Source organism: Coturnix japonica, chromosome 17 (genome assembly GCF_001577835.2).
Source record: "Coturnix japonica isolate 7356 chromosome 17, Coturnix japonica 2.1, whole genome shotgun sequence".
NCBI classification, from domain to species: domain Eukaryota; kingdom Metazoa; phylum Chordata; class Aves; order Galliformes; family Phasianidae; genus Coturnix; species Coturnix japonica.
This window is the reverse complement of record NC_029532.1, coordinates 552,527-570,790: the sequence shown is the minus strand read 5'-3', so window position 1 is coordinate 570,790 and position 18,264 is coordinate 552,527. Positions and strand designations below refer to the sequence as shown.

At 51.8% G+C, this 18,264-nt stretch overlaps 2 protein-coding genes across 13 annotated transcripts in view; one reads left to right on the top strand and one right to left on the bottom strand.

The window, feature by feature from the left end:
• The window catches only part of ZNF618 (zinc finger protein 618), an 81,140-nt gene extending 76,529 nt beyond the window's left edge, over positions 1–4,611 (top strand). For all 12 annotated transcript variants that reach the window (XM_015878783.2, XM_015878784.2, XM_032448059.1 and 9 more), the window contains 2 exons: positions 2,028–2,129; positions 2,479–4,611. In XM_015878783.2, coding sequence (XP_015734269.1) covers positions 2,028–2,129; positions 2,479–3,992 — 1,616 coding nt within the window. In that variant the 3' untranslated portion in view covers positions 3,993–4,611. The remainder of the gene's footprint in view (positions 1–2,027; positions 2,130–2,478) is intronic.
• Positions 4,612–6,783: 2,172 nt separating this feature from the next.
• LOC107321655 (cholesterol 7-desaturase-like) lies at positions 6,784–18,130 on the bottom strand. Its single transcript, XM_015878786.2, has 7 exons — positions 13,278–18,130; positions 12,156–12,344; positions 11,556–11,734; positions 10,912–11,037; positions 10,585–10,704; positions 10,301–10,477; positions 6,784–10,212 (listed from the first exon to the last, which is right to left on the bottom strand). The coding sequence occupies exons 1-7, from the start codon at positions 13,570–13,572 to the stop codon at positions 10,051–10,053; spliced, it is 1,248 nt and encodes a 415-aa protein (XP_015734272.1). The 5' UTR covers positions 13,573–18,130; the 3' UTR covers positions 6,784–10,050.
• Positions 18,131–18,264: the final 134 nt, after the last annotated feature.

Here is an 18,264-nt window from a genome sequence, read left to right as displayed (position 1 = left end):
TAGATGAAGAGCTGGGGAGAGTAAATTCAGAGGTTTTCTCCCCCCTCCTCTCCAAGATGAGGGAGGAAGCCTTCATGTTGGTAGACCCGAACAGTGAACAAAGTTAATAGCCAGCATTCTTCATTTTGCTTGATCTCCTTGATGTGTGGAGTTGCAGCCACTTGTGATGTGGTGTCAGGAGCCATCAGGGTCAGCAAACACTGCAGGAAGAGCACTGTGTTGTACCTGATTGCTGGCATTTGCCTCCTGCTCACTGTGTCTCTACCACACATGCAAAGACCACCCGTAGCTGCAAGTGCTGAGCTCAGTGATGCTCCCCAGTCAGCAGCTGCCGCAGCATTCTGTGAGCGCCCTGGGCACGTGCATTCCTTGGGGCAGCCCCACATTCCGCCCTGGTCAGGCTCTGGTTCTGCCGTAGTCTGGGTTGCTGTTAGGTCTGTTCAGGGCTCATAATAACTGAACATCAGCAAGGTTTGTGAATGCCCCAGCAATTGTCTTGCAGAGCTGCTCAGATTTGACAGAACTTGCTTGCAAAGAAGAGGACAGTGAAGTTTCGTTGTCTGATTGCTGGTCTCAAGATTCTTGCCAGACTCCCTTCTCTGCTGGGCCATTGCCACACATAAGGAGAGCTCCTTGGCTCACTCCTGCTTGTTCTGGTGGGCATCCTGCTGCTTCGGCAGCACCAGGTGAAACTGGTGGCAAAGCAAAGCCCACATCCCTGTGCGTGCTGTTATAAGGCATCCTTCTGAATCATATGCTGCCATCTGGAGCACTGGGGCAGGCTTCAGTTTGCTGCATGCTGGTTTATGTAGATGACAGGTGTTGCCATCTGAGCTGGTCTTCTTGAATTTGCTTTAAAATCAGTGGAGAATTCACTGACTCCAGTTGAGTTCCGAGCCTGTTGGATCCTCCTGCAGGAGGCACCTTGTTCTGCGTGAATGGATCAAGCTATAAGCCTGTGTCACACTATTGAGTCTAAAAGAAGTCCCAGAGGGGGTCGCCTTGAAGAGAGGTACATGTAACAGAGATGTGCAAAATCAGACAAGATGTGTCCAGCTGCAATAAGGAAAGAATCAGTTCTGTCGTCTTTGTTCTTTTAATTCCATCCTTCTGTTCAGCTTGGTCATCAGTCTCCCCATCTTCCTCCTTCCTTTTCCACCTCTCTTCATTATGCACTTTAATGTAGCGTCAGAGACTGTTTCAGAGCAGAACTTCATAGTGAAGCATACTAACAACTGGAAGATTCCTTGAGGAGGGCAGTTCTTGGTGCACAGGAAAGGACATGATGGATATGATATGAAACCTACTGATCTTGTCTGCATTTCCTGGAAAAATCCCTTCAAACTGGCATCCAAAATGTTTAGCCAGCTATATGAGAAAATGGGAATGTAACATACAGACCCCCAGGAGATCATCTCTGCAGCCATGGGGAGGAACAGTCACACTCCACAAACTTTTTATTCCTTCTTGTTTCCAGTCTAATGCAGCAGTGAGCAGCCCAAGAGAGTTTGGCATCTCTCTACAGTGGGAAGACAAACATCTGTGAGTTTTATAGTAAGATCCTTAGATACAAAAGATAGCTTAAGTAACAAAGTAGAGAAAGGGGAAGCCTCTAGCTCTGCAGAAAGACAGACAATAAGACAGAAAGGTAAATGTCTGCTAATCCTGCTTTCATTTTGAAAGCAAGTATATTCACAGGTCAGGCTGCAAAAGGAACATCTATTCTTCCTGGTCTGCTGCTCCAATTGACTGAGACAGTTCTGAAGTAGTGCTGATACACAGGAAGAACCGTCATCATTACAGCCACAGCTGGGACGTGATGGAGTTCCAGTCCAAAGTTATTAAGGTTATTGGCAGTACTGCGCCATCTCTGAAAAATACTTACTGGATACAGAAAACACACTAGATTGGTGTCACCTTAGTGATGGACCCATAAGTAAATGCTTAGCAGATGGGTATTGTTTCCCCTTTGTGTTTTAAGCATTAGTACCTTGTGCTTCTAATACCTCCGTGTCTCTCACTCACAGCTGACAACGAGAACAATATTGCCTCTAGCCAGCCCAGATCACCTCTACCTGTTGTTGAAGAGAAGTGGAAACCACAGCTCCAAAGAAATAACGCTAACAACAGTACGTAGCACTGTTTGCTCTTCCATCCTCGGCTTACCTATTCGCTTTAAGAGTGGCTGTCAGGTGTGCAGCAGTGACTTGGACGCACACAAGGCTCTTGTCTCCTGCCTGCACTTGATTTCATACGAAGTCCATGTACCACCCTTCAGAGCAGAGCAATAGTGTGCAAAAAGTATTGGGAACTCTGGGGAGGTTGGTTGAGGGCTGGTGCATTTGGGAATGTTTGGGAGAAAAACGTGTCTGATCATGGGCCTAAGTCAATCTCAGGATTGTTTATTGACATTTCCTGCTGTTGCAGAGGAGCAGCTCTCATTTGGTGCTTTCTCTCCTTCCTTGTATTTCACTGCAGCCTCTGCGAGCGGCTCCTTAGGGAACAGCGCGATCCCGGAGAAGGAGCGGCAGAACATCGCCGAGAGGCTCCTGAGGGTGATGTGCACGGACCTCGGGGCTCTCAGCGTGGTGAGCGGGAAGGAGTTCATCAAGCTGGCACAGACCCTGGTGGATAGCGGAGCTCGCTATGGTGCCTTCTCAGTCACCGAGATCCTTGGTAATTTCAACACACTGGCTCTGAAGCATTTGCCTCGGATGTACAACCAAGTGAAGGTGAAAGTCACCTGCGCTCTGGGCAGCAACGCCTGCCTGGGCATCGGGGTCACTTGTCACTCGCAGAGCATTGGCCCCGATTCTTGCTACATCCTAACAGCTTATCAGGTGGAAGGCAACCACATCAAGAGTTACGTCCTGGGAATTAAGGGCATAGATATTCGAGATAATGGTGATTTTATCCACCACTGGGTACAGAACGTGCTCTCAGAGTTTGTGATGTCAGAGATCAGGACGGTGTACGTCACAGACTGCAAAGTCAATTCCTCTGCGTTCTCCAAGGCAGGCATGTGCTTGCGTTGTTCTGCCTGTGCCTTGAACTCAGTAGTGCAGAGCGTGCTGAATAAGCGAACTCTACAGGCTCGCAATATGCACGAGGTGATCGAGCTCCTGAATGTCTGTGAAGATCTGGCAGGATCCACGGGCCTCTCAAAGGAGACCTTTGGCTCCCTGGAGGAGACTTCTCCCCCGCCCTGCTGGAACTCGGTCACCGACTCCCTCCTACTGGTGCACGAGCGCTACGAGCAGATCTGCGAGTTTTACAGCAGGGCCAAGAAGATGAACCTCATCCAAAACCTGAACAAGCACCTGCTCAGCAACCTGGCGGCTATTTTGGCGCCGGTGAAGCAGGCTGTGATTGAGTTGAGCAACGAGAGCCGGCCCACCTTGCAGCTGGTACTGCCCACCTACGTTAAACTGGAGAAACTGTTCACTTCCAAAGCTAACGATGCTGGCGTGGTCAGCAAACTGTGCCACCTCTTCTTGGAGGCACTGAAGGAGAATTTCAAGGTTCACTCGGCACACAAGGTAGCCATGATCTTAGACCCACAGCAGAAGCTGCGGCCTGTCCCACCGTACCAGCATGAAGAGATCATTGGCAAGGTCTGTGAGTTGATTAACGAGGTGAAAGAGTCCTGGGCCGAAGAGACAGAGTTTGAACCTTCGACCAAGAAGCCGCGGGCAGCGGGGGAAGCCGCAGCAGCTCAGGAAGAAGATTGGTTCGGGAAAAATGAAGTCTACGATTACTTGCAGGAACCTCTCTTCCAGGCCACTCCTGACCTCTTTCAGTACTGGTCGTGTGTTACCCAAAAGCATACAAAACTAGCCAAGCTGGCCTTTTGGCTCTTAGCAGTGCCTGCTGTTGGTGCCAGAAGTGAATGTGTAAATATGTGTGAGCAGGCGCTCTTAATCAAAAGGAGGCGGCTACTCAGTCCAGAAGACATGAACAAACTCATGTTTTTGAAGTCCAACATGCTTTAAGACTGTCTTTTAATTAAAACAAAACTTTAAAACACTGTTCCAAACAAAGAAAAAAAGAATTTAAGTTCTAAACACTGTGGACCTCATTATGAATGCCCCTGGAAACCAAGTGCTTTTTTATATATATATAAAAATATAAATATATATAAAATTAAGTTTGAGAGGAAAGCTGAGCACGGGAGAGAGAACAGCCCTCTGCCAGGAACGTGCTCCTTTCCATAGATAGTGTGTGGACTTGACAGACTTTCTAATGTTTTCAAGTGGGCAGACCAATGGGAGGCTGATGTTCTAAAGTCTTCAGGCAGCTGAGATCTAAAGTGACTTGAAGTTTCTTTTGTTTCTCCTCCACCCCACCTTTCCTCTTGTCCCCTAGGCCATCTTGCCATGGATAATCAGACTACATTGAACAGAGCAGTTCTGCACTGGACTTTGCTCCTTTGAATAACTGTACACCTTGAGGGCATTTGTCTACAGCCTTCTTGACATACGGTGCACGTTATCAGGGCAGCTGTGTTTTACAAACACCAATATCTTTAGAAATCAGGAAGGGAGACTTTGATTTTTTACTGTTATTATTCACTTCTTCATATAGGGTTTTTCCAAAAAAAAAAAAAAAAAAGCACCCAACAAAACCAAAAGTTACTCTTCTGTCTCCCAGTTTTGAGTTTAACGTGTTAACTGGCACTTATAAGTTTGAGTTAAAGCTAAGAGAAGTGATTCAAGGCAGAAAATGTCTCTAATTGTTACGTTTCTTGGATTTGCTTTTTTTCACACCATCTTTTCTGAATTCCCAGTGTAAATTAGCTTCTCTGTGAATTCTGTGCATCAGGGGTTCTCAGGCTTGTTGTAGAGTAGCCCATTTGTGATTAAATAACGTCCTTATGGGAGCCACAGCAGTTGCTTATATGGAAGAGCTAGAGACCAGGACGGGCGAGTGGTGCCCACGCAGTGCCTGTGGGCCAGCAGCAAGCTGGGGTCTGCCATCTGCCATTGAGAACCCTCAGACCTAAAATTCTTGCAAACCTTCCAGTCCTCACACTCGAAATAGCCTTCGCAAGGCCAAGGACAAACCAAGGTGTATGATTTTTCAGGGGAACAAAGATCATCAGTTTTGTCAAAGTAGGGTTTGAAGGAAGCTTAGAGAAGCGCATGAGCTCCAAGATCCTTCTGAATGTAAGTGCTCCTGATTGAGTGCAAAGAATATCTTTCCCTTTTATTTGGAATGGTTTCCTCTAGTAGCACGAATGTCTTTTTTAATACCTACAGTGCATTACACTACTTGTTATGTTGTTTAATCGTTCTGGCTAGGAAGGCTTCGGGCCCTTAAACGTTCGCACTCACTGGCTCACCCCAAATGCAATTAGAGGTCATCGTGACACAGAAACGTCTCCATCGCTGCGTTCCCTAAGGCCAGTGCTCTGCTGTGTCGGTGCGGATGGGTGTGGATGGGATCTCTGCAGGCCGTCACGTTTGGTGCCTCTTGGACAATTCCCAACTTCTGGTGCCAAATAGTAAATTTCCCATCGCTGGGACTTGTGTCCTCAGTTCTGGTTTTTGAAGCAGGCCCTCCAGCTGCTGTCAGAGGTGTGGGAGCACAGCTGGGGTTCTCAGTGGGAAGCTGGGGCCCTCGGACAGCACAGGGCTGTCTCTGGTGTCTGAGTGTGGTGGTAGGACCCATCAAAGGTGGTGGGGCCCTTTGAAGAGCATGATTGAGACCTTCCCTAGATCAAGGATGGTGTTTGTACCGAGTGTCTTGCCTCAGAACAACTTGTTCCTTTCAGCTCGCGTCGTGCAGTACTTACTGTAGCCTGAGCGCAGACCTCGGGCTGGCAGCACCTCTTGGCGTTGTTAATGGCCTCAGGGCAAAAACAGTTGTCTCTTAAACTGAGTTTTGCATATGGGTAACTTCAGTGATGAAGTCCACAACCCTGTTGGTAACTGCAGGGAGAGCCGTGCATGAAGGTGAGCAGCCAAAGCAGAGCTACTGGGGTCCTGATCTCTGGCAGTGGTTTTTGCAGATGGCAGTGCAGCTTGCAGGCCAGCTTTGCTCCCTGCTGGTTGTACTTGTTTCCTCCCATACAGCTCCTGCTCGCCCAGCTGCACTTTGCAGGAGAAACATGTAGCAAACAAAACCTGAACCTCAGACTGAAACGAACAAAAAACCAGCAGGTAGAGGTGGGAGGTGTGCTAATTATCAAGCATTTGTGCTGCAGGGCCTGCTGTCTTGGGCAGTAGGCAGCGGTTGTTCTGGCTTGCAGGATGGGCTGCTGTGTTGTGTTGCTCCTGGGTCCCTTCAGCTGGAAGGAAACGCTTCTTTTACCAAAGCTTTGTCTGTTGTGAGAAAACAGATTTGGTTGGGTTTGAACTGGTGTAATCTGCAAGAAATGTTGTGGCAGCCAACCCCACGCTCAGGTTTTGCCCAGTACAGATGTCTGTTGGTTGCTGGCTGAAGCAGTCTCACTGAGATACATGGGTTTAAGCACAGCTGTGACCCACTGGTTTGGCTGTGCGTGGTGCTGCTCTGCCCTGCATTCAGAATGCACTCAGAGGCAGCTCACCCTGCAGAGAGTTGGGGCAGACACACTCATAAGAGTTGGGAGTCACTTCTGGGGACTGCTGAGCTCAGCATTGAGGTTGAGGGAGAGGCTCTGTGAGCTGTTAGAGGGGCAGGTTGTTCCTTGCAGTCATTAGGAGTAGTGAGGAGAGAGTGAACAGCCAACAGAGACACTAAAAACAGGTTCTGGGAATCATTCGTTTGTTTGGTTGTTTTTTTAATGGAGGATAAATCAGCTGCCTAGGAGGAAATTGGCACAGGGATGGGTTTTTATGGATCACAGCCCTGCTGAGAAGGACCTGCAAGCTATTGGTGAATGGCAGCTGGTCACCAGCCAGCACTGTGTCCTCACAGCCCAGAGAGCCAACCGTACCCTGGGCTGCATCCAAAACAACGTGCCAGCAGGACTGGAAGGGGATGTGTGCCTCTGCTCTGTGCTGTGAGACCTCACCTGGAGCACTGCGCCCTGATGGGGAGTGCTGAGTGCAGGAGAGACACAGACCTGTGCGAGGAGGGCCACAAAAATGATGCCAGGGATGGAACACCTCCCTGTGAGGGCAGGCTGAGAGCTGGGGCTGTGCAGCCTGGAGAAGAGAAGGCTGTGGGGAGAGCTGAGGGCAGCCTGACAGTATCTACAGGGCTGTGAGAAGGGAGGGGACAGACCCTCCAGCAAGGGGCTGTTATGACAGGACAAGGGAAAATGGTTTCCAACTAAAGGATGGGAAATGTAGATTGGTTATAAGGTGGAAATTCTTGACAATAAGCAGTGAGGCACTGCACAGTGTGCACAGAGGGGTGGCAGTGCCCCATCCCCGCAGACAGCCAAGGGCAGGGCATGGAGCTCTGAGCACTGATGGAGCTGTGGGTGTCCCTGAGCAATGCAGGGAGTGGGACAAGTGACTTCTGAAGGTCCCTTCAAACTCAGAAGTTTCTGTGGTTCTGTGATTCTTTGGACTCAACCAGAACACAGCCTGGATAGGAGGGTTTGGAAGCAGAACCCTCTGTGTACAGTGCCACGTGGATAGAACTGGGGCTGGGGGCTGTTAGGTGATGTTCTTCTGCTGTGCATTTTCTGTGATCTTGTGTCCATGGGATCCATTGGTTACACCCAGAACACCTGGGCTGGGACATGGGGTGCTGTCAAATCCCTCTGGAGAAGTGTCCCCACAGCTGTATGGCCCAACACATGGTGCATGTGACCCTGTGTCCCTTCCTGGGCCTCGGGAGGTGCAAAGCCACAGCATGGGGAGGTGAAGCCAGGCACAGCCCCAGGCTGCAGACTTTGCTGGTGCTGCAGGACAGTTTGCATGTACTAGGCCAGAAATGGTTAACCAATGAGAGTGTATTGCCCTGGAATTTAGCTTTCTGTTTGGGTTGTCTGGCTGTTGGTTGGGTTGTTTCGCTGCTCCTGGTAGAACCTTTTGTTTTATGACTTGGCAGAAGAGTTTTGCTCACGTTAGACAGCAGTGTGTCCAGAAGCCCCCATAGGGTTTAACGAGCTGGAGCGTCTGAGGGTAGCCTGGGAGGCGAGGCACACCGACATCCTGCCCAGCACCCACTGCTGGCTGAAGGACTCCCTTCCATCCCATCATCTCAGTGTCACCAACAGTGTAAGCGTGTCCCGATGCCGCGAGCACCACAGCCTTAAGGACTGAGCGTTTGGCAGTGCAGACGAGTGCAGGCGTGTGCAACCCTTGCTTTTTACAACCAAAGTTCCTTAATAAGACCCTTCCGTTCTCACCAGCCCCGAATGCTCGTGCTCCACCTTCTGGGGCTCTCGTGGCACTCTGGTGCATGGGAGGGGGTTCGGCCAGGCTGGGTTGGGAGGAGGGATGTTCTTCCTTTCCGCATGTCCCAGCTGCAGAGCTGCTTGCCACGGTCCCTTCACTCTCACAGGGACCTTTATTTTTATTGTTAATTTTTTTTTTTTTTCTAATTAAGTTATTTAAAAGGAAAACGGATGCGGACGAAGCAGGCTGTGAGCCCGGAGGGTCCTGCCTGCCTCGGGCTCTGCAGACTGCTGGCAGCTGATGGGTGTCTCCTCCTCCCCCTCCCCGCCGCATTTCCTTTCTGTCGATGCAGATGTTCGAGGCAATACCACAGATACACCTGCGTGTGTCTCTACCTGCGAGTGCAAGGATCTCATGTCATCTTAAAGAAAAAAACAAAAAAAAAAAACAAAAAAAAGACAAAAAAAATAAAATATACAAAAAAAAATATACAAAAAAATATCTTTTTTAGGCCAGAGTTTTCTACAGGTATTAATGAATATTTTTCTTAATCCTTATAAGTTTTATGTGTTTAATATTTCTTAATACCGGTAGCATTAATTTATACTTTTGTAGCAACACAATATTTTTATAAACCGCCACCGCTGGCTTTGTCTTCATAACGGGAAGCGCGGGCAGCCGGCCCTGCGCCGTACCATGTACTGTATTTAAAGGTTATCTGATGTCACACTTGCTGTGTTAATAAACAAAACGAAACCTGTTTGAAGTCTCATGTATTGTTGGTGTGGATCGAATGACTCAATAGAGAGCAATATTGCACGGGGTTGAGTTGCTGATTTTCATTGTGATTTATGAACGCTTGAGGCTGACTCAAGTTCTCCTGATTTCTTTATTTTTTTTTTCCTTTTTTTTTTTTTTAAGGATTTTGTTTCATTTTGGTTTTTTTTTCCTTTTTTTCCTTTCTGTTTTTTACAGCTGAATCAATCAGTGCTGTTTGAAACTTGGACTGACGTCAAACGAAAAGGATTATTAAAGAAAAAAAAAACAAAAACAAAAACAATGGGGGTGTTGAAATGTTGCTGTTTTTACAAGTCTGTTACTGTCTGAATGGAAACGTTCCCCACAAGAGGAATGGGTCCAGTGTGCTGCCAAAGGAGCCGCGCGCTCCGGGCAGGGCTGGGTGAGTGGGAGACCTCTTAGAGACGTGTTTCTGCAACATTCTTTTCAGAGTTGATGCCAAGGCAGAAGACAAACTGTAACTGTAAGAAAGCATCCGTTGCTTGAGGATTTTCATGTCAGTGTTGTATTTATGGTTTTACAATAAAACAACCTTTAGGAAAAAAAAAAGGAGGTGTCTGGAATTTTCTATTCTAAGCATGTGCGGGAGGATGGCAGATGCCTTTGGGCTTTGCAGCCAAACCTCTGGTGCCACACAGACGTTGGCCAAGGCTTCCCCAGGGAGCCAGAGCCTGCCCAAGGTGAGGGGATGGTGCAGAAGCAGCAGCAAGCACGGCTGGGAGGGGAAACGTGGTGCAATAAAGGGTCACACAGAAAGCATTTCATTTACCCACCCAGAGAGAGGGACAAAGAGGGAGTTCTGTCGGTCTTAAGTTTGTGCTCCGCTCACAGATGACAGCAGAGGTACAACAGAAAGCATGAGACACCATTAGGGCTTTGGTGCATTGAGCACAGCGGGTGCACAGAGGAGTGATGGAGCTCCATGTACCCACACAACACTCCTTGCCTTGCTCAGCTCTGCAGAGCACCACAGCCCTCACCAGTCCAGGTCCCCTTTGGGCACTGATGGCCGTGTGCTCCTCTCACTATAGAACTGTGCAAACCAGCGCCGGTGCTTCTGGATGCCGGCGTCCTCACAGACCAGCAGCGGCTTGTGCAGGTACTGCTTGTTGTTCCAGATGGTCACATCTCTCTCAAACTGCAGGGAGAAAACCGCACCTGCAGCCCCGTGTGTGCTGCACACACAGCATCCCCAGCCGTGGGACACCAGCTCCTCGCAGCCTCACCTGGATGCACTCTGCCCTCAGGATGAACTTGGGGATGATGGCCGGAACGTTCTTCTGGTAATAGATCTTGTGCACCACGTTCTGCAGGAGAGGCTCCAGGGGCGTCACCGTCTGCAGGATAATCCCATGGCCCAGGAACTCGTGTTTGAAGATGAGGAAGACCAGCCCTGGCCCCACCTGCAGAGATCAGAGCACCCTGAGGGATGGGGACCCGTGGTGCCATCTGGAATCCCATCCTCTGGGCCAACAAAGCCATACATCGGCTCAGGGGGTGAAGGCTGTACCTGCCGGGCTGACACCGACAGGTCCAGCAAGGGGAAATGCTTCCCAAAGATGGTGGCTGTGTGCTGGAGCTGCATGCGGGAGCAGTGCCCGTGGGGCTCCGGCTCTGGCTGCCACTCAGCCTGGAGGAGAGGTAACAGTGAGATGGTGACTGAAGGGGCTGAGAAGGGCAGAGCAGGGGGAGGGATGTGGCTGGAAGGCTCAGAGATACAGAAGAGACCTGAGCAGAAAAGAGGGGACATGGCAGGGATCAGGAAAAGAGGCAGAAAAGGGACCTGGTGGGGAGGGCTCTGAACAATGTGTGGCCATGAGGGGAGCCAGGGTGCTACCTTCCAGATGTGCTTCATGAAGTCCCAGAGCCGGGACTTGGTGTATCTCAGGTCGGATCCGCTCAGAATGGCTGGGCCGTGCAGGAAGGCCAGGTGAGCTGTGTCAGCTGCGTTCTCAGGGATCTCCTGCGTGGGGAACAATTGATGGCAAGAGCTGAATTCTCAGGATCGTAGCATCAGAGCTCACTGCACACTGCATGCACTGACCACAGCACAGCTCTGCTCAAGCCACACAACACTCCTCCTCCAGCTCCGCTCCACCAAGAGATGACAGAAGCAGTGTTTTGTTCCACGTTTGCCAGCAAACAAGTGTGGTTATAAAGATTAATAGCAAAATAATGGTGCGTTTTCCCATCCTGTGATCAATGAGTTGAATCTCCTGCTGACACCGAGCACTGCAGTTCCTGGAGGATCTTTTGTTAGACTGCATCAGTTATAAGTCAAAGCAAATGAACTTTGAGCACCCTGTGAGCACCCAGCACATCTGCTCCCTCTCAAGCAGCCCGTGGTTCATGCTCAGGGAGCATCTGCCACATCCTCTGCACGTGGCACAGTGATGCATTTCCAGGACCAGGCTCTGTGCAGTGGTGTTGGGTTTAATGTTGGGTCAGCACTGAAGGAGGGGACCTCAGCTGTGCTCCCACCTGGATGTGTGCATCCACAAAGTGCTCCGTCTGCCCCCGGAACACCCAATCCCCGGTGATGATCTCTGGCTGCTCAGGCACAGCCCATGCAGGGCCGGTCCCGTCACAGTGGTACCAGAGCAGCAGCATCCCATTGACCTCACAGCATGGCCAGCTCCTCACCTTGGCAAAGTCTGGCACTGAGGAAAAGAAAAGGATTGGATAAAAGTGGTGTTTTCAGCATTCTCAGTGTCACTTCATGGTTGCTGCAAATCGTATCAAAAGTTGAGCATTAAAGCCTTAAAAAGAGGGGGGAAAAAAAGGTGACAGAGAGATTATTTTCTCTGTTATTTAAGCACTGAATTGCTATAAGCTGTCAGTGTAGAGTGCAGAGTAATTTATAACACCCAGTGGGCAAAAGTCCCAGCTGTGATTCAGCGTATGACAGACCATCAGAGCGCTGCGCCCTGGCTGGGCCTTCCCAAGGAAGTCGGTGTGCTGCAGTAAATGAGCGAGCAGCACGGGGCTGAGCTCTGACAGAGGCAGCCTTTCCTTTCCCAGTTACACTTTCAGGCACTGCCATCGCTGCGGGTTCTCCCTGCAGAGCTGGGGGAGTTTCACCTTTTCCAGCATATGGGATATGGGCGCATTTCCCATCTTCTCCTCGGAAGCGCCAGCCGTGGAAGGGGCACTCGATGCAGCTGCCCACGACGCGCCCACCAGCAGCCAGGTCAGCCCCGAGGTGTGGGCAGTAGGCGTCCACCACGTGGGCCTGCCCGTCCTGCGTGCGGAACGCGGCCAGACGTTCTCCTGTGGGAACACACGGCCATGAGAGCGGCTGCTAATGGGGAGCAAGGGATGGGGCTGGAGGGATGGATCAGAGCCATCCAGGCGGGCAGCAGGATGAACCTCAGAATCGTTAAGGCTGGAAAAGAATGCACAGATGAGGAAGTCCAACGGCCAGCCCACCCCCTCCATGCCCACTGACCGTGTCCACAAGTGCCACATCTCCGTGCTTCTCAAACACCTCCAGAGGTGGAGACTTCACCATGGGCAGCCTGTGCCAATGCCCATCCCAGCTCCCAAATCCCAGCTCCCCCAGCTCCCCATCACACTTGTGCTCCAGACCCCTCACAGCTCCATGCCCATCTCTGGACACACTCCAGGGTCTCCATGTCTGCACTGCAGTCAGGGGCCCAGCACTGAGCACAGCACTGAGGTGCGGCCCCAGCAGCGCCCTACAGAGGGACAATCCCCTCCTGCTCCTGCTGGCTGCACCGCTGCTGACACAAGCCAGGATGCTGTGGGCCTTTCTTGGCCACCTGAGCACACTGCTGGCTCGTTCTGCTGGCTGTCAGCTCACACTCACGGAGCCTTTGCATCCGTGCATCTTGCCAGCCGCTCTGTCCCAGTCCTGCAGCGCTGCACGGGGCTGTTGTGACCGGAGCGCAGCACCCGGCGCTCAGTCTCAGCCCACGGATCAGCCTGTCCAGACCTCACCGCCAGGTGGCAGCCCGCACCCGGCTCCAGCGTCCCGCAGGGGAAGGGTCGTCCTGGACGGCCGGCAGGGCTGCGGGTTGGGGTGTGCCCGCACACTGGCAGAGCTCTCGGCAGGGATGCCCCCATTCCCGGGCGAGGATGCCCAGGCAAAGACACCCCGGGGATCCGTCGGGGCCGCCCCGCACCCCGCCCGGCACTGCCGCCCTCTCCTCCGTCGGGGCCCGGCGGGGATCCCGCACTCACCGAGCAGAGCGAGGCTGCGGACGGCGCCGCGGGGCAACTGCGCGGAGTCGAGGACGCGGTACCAGCCGTTGGGGAAGGGCGGCGGCAGAGCTCCGGGCCGACGGGAGCGGCGGGCAGAGAGTCGGCGGTTCGGGCCGACACCCGGCAGGTAGCCCACCTGGCCCGGGCCGCGCCGCAGCTCCAGCGGCCGCCAGCAGCCGGGCAGCAGCACGAGGAGGAGGAAGAGGAGAAGGAGGAAGAGCGGCGCCCCGTCCCCCAGCCCCGCGAGCAGCAGCTCCGCGCCGCACCACCCCATAGCGCGCACGGCCCCAGCGCCGCCGTCCCTTATAAAGCGGGCGGCCCCGGGCGGGGTGGTGCTGGGCGGGCAGGGATGAGGGCAGCACTTGATGCTTTGTTCACTTGGGTCTTCAAGACATTTCCTTTAAGGTTGAATATAAAAAGGCCCTAAATAAGCCTGAAATAAGAGCAGGGGAATCCTCTTTGCTTATGCAATTGGTGAGAAGATAGGGAGCCAGGAAAAGGAATAGGTGCTCAGCTGGAGAATGAGGACTGGCTTTTGTATCTGCCTGTCCATGAGGAACGTGGGAAAGGGAATAAACAGACATTAAATCTTCTGATGAAAATGGTTCTAAATTATTCACTACAGTAAAGTTGACTGTGAAGAACAACTGAAGAAGCCTTGCAGATCTCTCAGTGACTGACAGGCAAACAGCAATGCCAGCAGTGAAATGCAACGCACATGGCCAAGGCCCACAGAGAGGGTTAGCTGTTAATTGGCACTTAGTAAGAGAGCCGAGTGTTGCTTGACGTGGTCTCTGTATCTATTCACTGTTCCACACTGCTCAAAAAGACAGAAGTGATGTTAGGAATAATAAGTGGTAATGCTTTTGTAGGCAGGATGATCTAAGCATATCAGAGAGGGAAGGTCCGTAGAGGACAATAATATTTTCTTTTAGATGAGCTGATAGAGATGAAAAAATTGTTGACAAGCTTCCAAGCAGAACAGAACTGTTAGGAATGGAACTGGGAGCAGAGCAAAAAATACCTGCACATCTGGTGAACTGCGAGGTGTGTGTAATGGTGGGAACCTCATCCTGTGTGGGGTGAACCCAGAGGAGACACAGAGAAAGGAGGGAAGTGACCAGAAGCAGAGGATGGCAGCCAAGGGAGGCGTGGGCAGAACCTATAGACCTGAAGTCTTGGAAATCAGAACTGCAGGAGGAGAATGAAGCCTTGGAGAGCTGAGCCATCGGCCACAAAGCCTCTCAATGGCACTTTCCACCAGTAACCCTGTCTGTGTGTTCATCTTCCCAGGAAGCCCACCCTGACCCTGTGTGCCTGCACTATGTGAGTGCACCTTAGTGGGAAAATTGGAGGAAGAAAAGAGTCTTCTTCCAAACCGCAGTTCTTCAACCTTGTCTCATCACGTTTTTCTTTATTTTTAGGCTGGTTTCATAACCAAACAAGATGCGCAATCAATCTTCTTGTTCTCAGCAACAAGGTTTTGATCTCCTCGCTTATATCAATCACAGATGACAGGAGGGCACAGCTCCCAAGAGGGGCATGTCTGCTGTCACATTCCTGTGCTCTGGGCTTTGCATCTGAGCCCTAATACACTAATTATCTGTTCTGGTCTGCAGAGGAGTACACCCAGGCTCCGTGCTCCAGCCTGCCAGCTGGCTCTGGGTGAGGTACATCCAGTGCAGCACCAAGTTTGGTGCCATCAGCTTCTGCCTCCACATGCCATACTGGCACAACTGGGCCAACTCTGGCTTCATCTGGCTTGCTCAGCATCCTCCAAAGCTACTCCTGAGGCTGGGTGCCTCACATTTATGATGTCTGGTGTCTTTAAATGTCATATATAGTAGGTTGGAAAGAAAACCCCTAATTTTTCTCTTCTCCTTAGGTAAGGAGCACATGGGAGTTGCATGAGCTGTAAAGTCCCTGGAACTAGTTCACAGAGATGCGAAAATATCCCAGCAGTGTTATGAAGCCAGGAGTGCTGAGATGTGAAAGGCAGATCCGTGTCACAGGAACATAGAATCATAGAAGGGTTTGGGTGATCCAAAGGGACTTTTGAAGGTGACCTGGTCTAATCTCTGCACATTGACAACAGTTTTTCCTCTTACAGCTCTTCTCTGACAACAGCTCGCAGAGCTCTGCCATGGGCAGCATTCAGTAGGTGCTTTGCTTGGTTTCATGTATCAACTTTATCACTGCTCCATCTTAGAGATGTACACAAAAGGCATTACTGGATCCTGTGTTAGAGCCACGCATTTTCTGATTTCAATTCAACTTTAACTTTCTCAGAAGAGGAATTTAGCTTGTTTAGTAGCTCCATGATGACTAGCAAGGCTCATATATTCCTAATGCTTGATTTCCTCATTTATGAGATCCCATATTGTCTTTATCCCCACTGGGCTGATGCTTTGCCCTGGGGCAGATGAAACTCATATCTGAGTTCAGTGCTGCTCCCCTGAAGCCTCTCAGTTCTGTGTGGTTTTTCTGTGCCCAGGAAATGGCTCACACCATTCCCAAGCAATGGGACAGCACACAAGCATTGGCTCCATCTTGCAGCTTGACTTTCCTGCATCCAGAAGGTGCCAGACGTAAAAAGCAGCATCATACTATGCACGTGCTAATTGCTAACAGGCAACTGTTAATTGCTTGCAGCAAACCATAATTAAGAAGGTTTCCATGACATGCCAGGAGGAAGCTACAGGAAAAGCAAAGACTGTTGCTTGCTGCAGAGCCTCATACAGATCAGCTGGTGAATGCATTTGTCCCCACCATTTACACAGCTCTCACCCTGCGAAAGCCCTGCATGCACCCATTGCCTTCAGAAGATCAAAGAGCCTGAGGACACAGCACGAGTGGAAGCCATGCAGTGAGATCATCTGTGCAGGCTGAGCTGTGCTGTGGGAGCTTGTGATCTGGGCTGTTCCCTGTGCCAGGAACAACAGCCTCTGGAGGGAAAAATGAATGGAGATGACACAGTGCTTAGAACTGGGTTCCTAAGGGCATGGAGCTGTCAGGGAAGGGCCAGGCTGGGTATGAGGATAAAGATCTGCCCCTGATGGCAGTGGGGACAGCCCCGAGTTGATGGAGCTCAGGGAGCACTAGGACAAGGCTGTCAGCAGTCGGGTTGGGGTTTGGGTGGTGCTTTGTGAGGCCAGGTTGGGCTCCATGATTCCCGTGAGTCCATTCCAGCTTGGGATGTTCCGTGGTTCTGTGATTCCAGCTGGTGACAAGAGGAGGAAATGAAATCAAATGTATGAGGTCCATGGATGCACCTCTGCTTAACCACACACTCCATCCCTCCAAGAGAGCCTGCAGGGTGGGCAAAGCCACATATGAGCACTGAAAGACACTCAGCTCCATGCGTGGAGGAGAGGGAGCAATGCAGCAGCACTGAACAAGGTGACCTGCTTGGATGTCTGCACTGAGAGCACAGCAGGATTGCCGTGGAGCTGCATGCAGAGCACTGCAAGAGTTAAGGTGAGGTGGGGCCATGTTCCCTCTCTCACCCAGTGCATCGTAGCTGCGATGGGTTCCATTGCTCTCCCAGCAGTTGTGGGCTCTCTGCTGGGGCTCCTTGCTGGCACGGAGCTGTGAAGCACGACGGCCCCTCGACACTGCAACCCTGCAGATTGCACAACGGCCATTTTGCTTCTGCAGCTTCATGCGAGCGCGTGTGGGCAACGTGGGACCCAGGCAAAATGGTTTCCATGGCAACTTGCACTTCAGAGATGCCAGTGAGAAAATTTGCGTTGGGGGAGAAAATTCTGCTTCCACTCACGTTGCAAAGCAAGCGCAGAGGTGGGCTGCGGCAATACCCTCAAAATGGCTGATGTAAAAATATCTCTGGTGATTTTTCTTCTGCAGTGCTCAGCCTGCTCCCTTGGCTGGCATACAGCCGATGGCATTTGTCCCATGCAGCTTCAAAGCAACACACCGTGGCTATCCACAGCCCCTTTGATTTTTGTTTCCAAAAGGGCCAAAGTGAATGCTCTGGGGTGCAATGTTCCTGCAGCTGGGGAGAGATGAAACCCAATGTCTTTCACCATGGAGCTCCAGATGTTGGCCAGCAGCTGCTATGGCCCCATGTTCTCTGGGGGAGGCAAGTGGTAGCTGAGGGTCGAGAGAACCACAGGAAGAATCTCTGTGTTGTAGCCCAGGAGTAATGGACAGGACTGAATGGTGAAAGCCTGCCCTAGTTTCTCCATGAGGTCCTCCTGTAAGAATGGTGGCTTTCCCTGGAGGGATAGAGTAGAGACAGGAACCAGGTGGGTGCTGCTTAACCATTGTGCCCCAGAGATGTGCTGGACAAGACTATCTGGCTCTGGAGTGAAAATTCACGGTGACGTTCACATCGTGGGCAGTGCACCCTGGATGGGGATGGGGAAGTGTGTCAGAGGTGCAGAGTAATTGGGAATATTTGCAGGGGAGAGCAAATCCAGGAGGCCTTGTTTTACCCCACACGGGGTGTGATCGTGCTCCCCAGAGGAATGGGAACGCTCACACCCTGAATGGACAGTGCAAGAGAAAAGATGAGAAAGGAGGTTGCTTTGCTGGCAACTGGAGGCTCAGCCCCACCTGGACTCTGGCCCCTGCCCCAGTGCTGCTCCCAAGCGCTGCAGGAGCCAGACCCCAGCCCTGCAGACCTTGGAGTTCCATCAGACCTCCTCAGGGATGGATCCCTTTTCTCCTCCGTTCTTCCTCGGACTCCCGGGCGGCCGGCACGGGAGGGAGCAGCGCTCTGCTCTGTTCCTATCGACCCCACACGGCGGGAGCAGGACGAGGCGGGTCAGAGCGCAGCAGCTGGGGGTCCCACACCGACCCCACCCGAAGCGGCGCTGCCGCAGCGCCCGGGGCCGCCCCGGGGTCCCTCCCGCTGCCGTGGGGGTCGGGGGCGGGTCGGGGGAGGGCGCTGCGGCAGCGCGGGGCCGCGGAGCGGGAGGAGCCGGCGGCGGGCGGAGCGGAACGG

Bases quoted from the DNA above. Each gene is read 5' to 3' on its own strand.
- LOC107321655 (XM_015878786.2), bottom strand. From the start codon at position 13,572: ATGGGGTGGTGCGGCGCGGAGCTGCTGCTCGCGGGGCTGGGGGACGGG. The intron at 11,038-11,555 runs GTGGGAGCACAG...TTCCCCACGCAG, and splicing joins TTGTGGATGCACACATCCAG to GAGATCCCTGAGAACGCAGC. The intron at 10,478-10,584 runs GTACAGCCTTCA...TGATCTCTGCAG, and splicing joins TGTCGGTGTCAGCCCGGCAG to GTGGGGCCAGGGCTGGTCTT.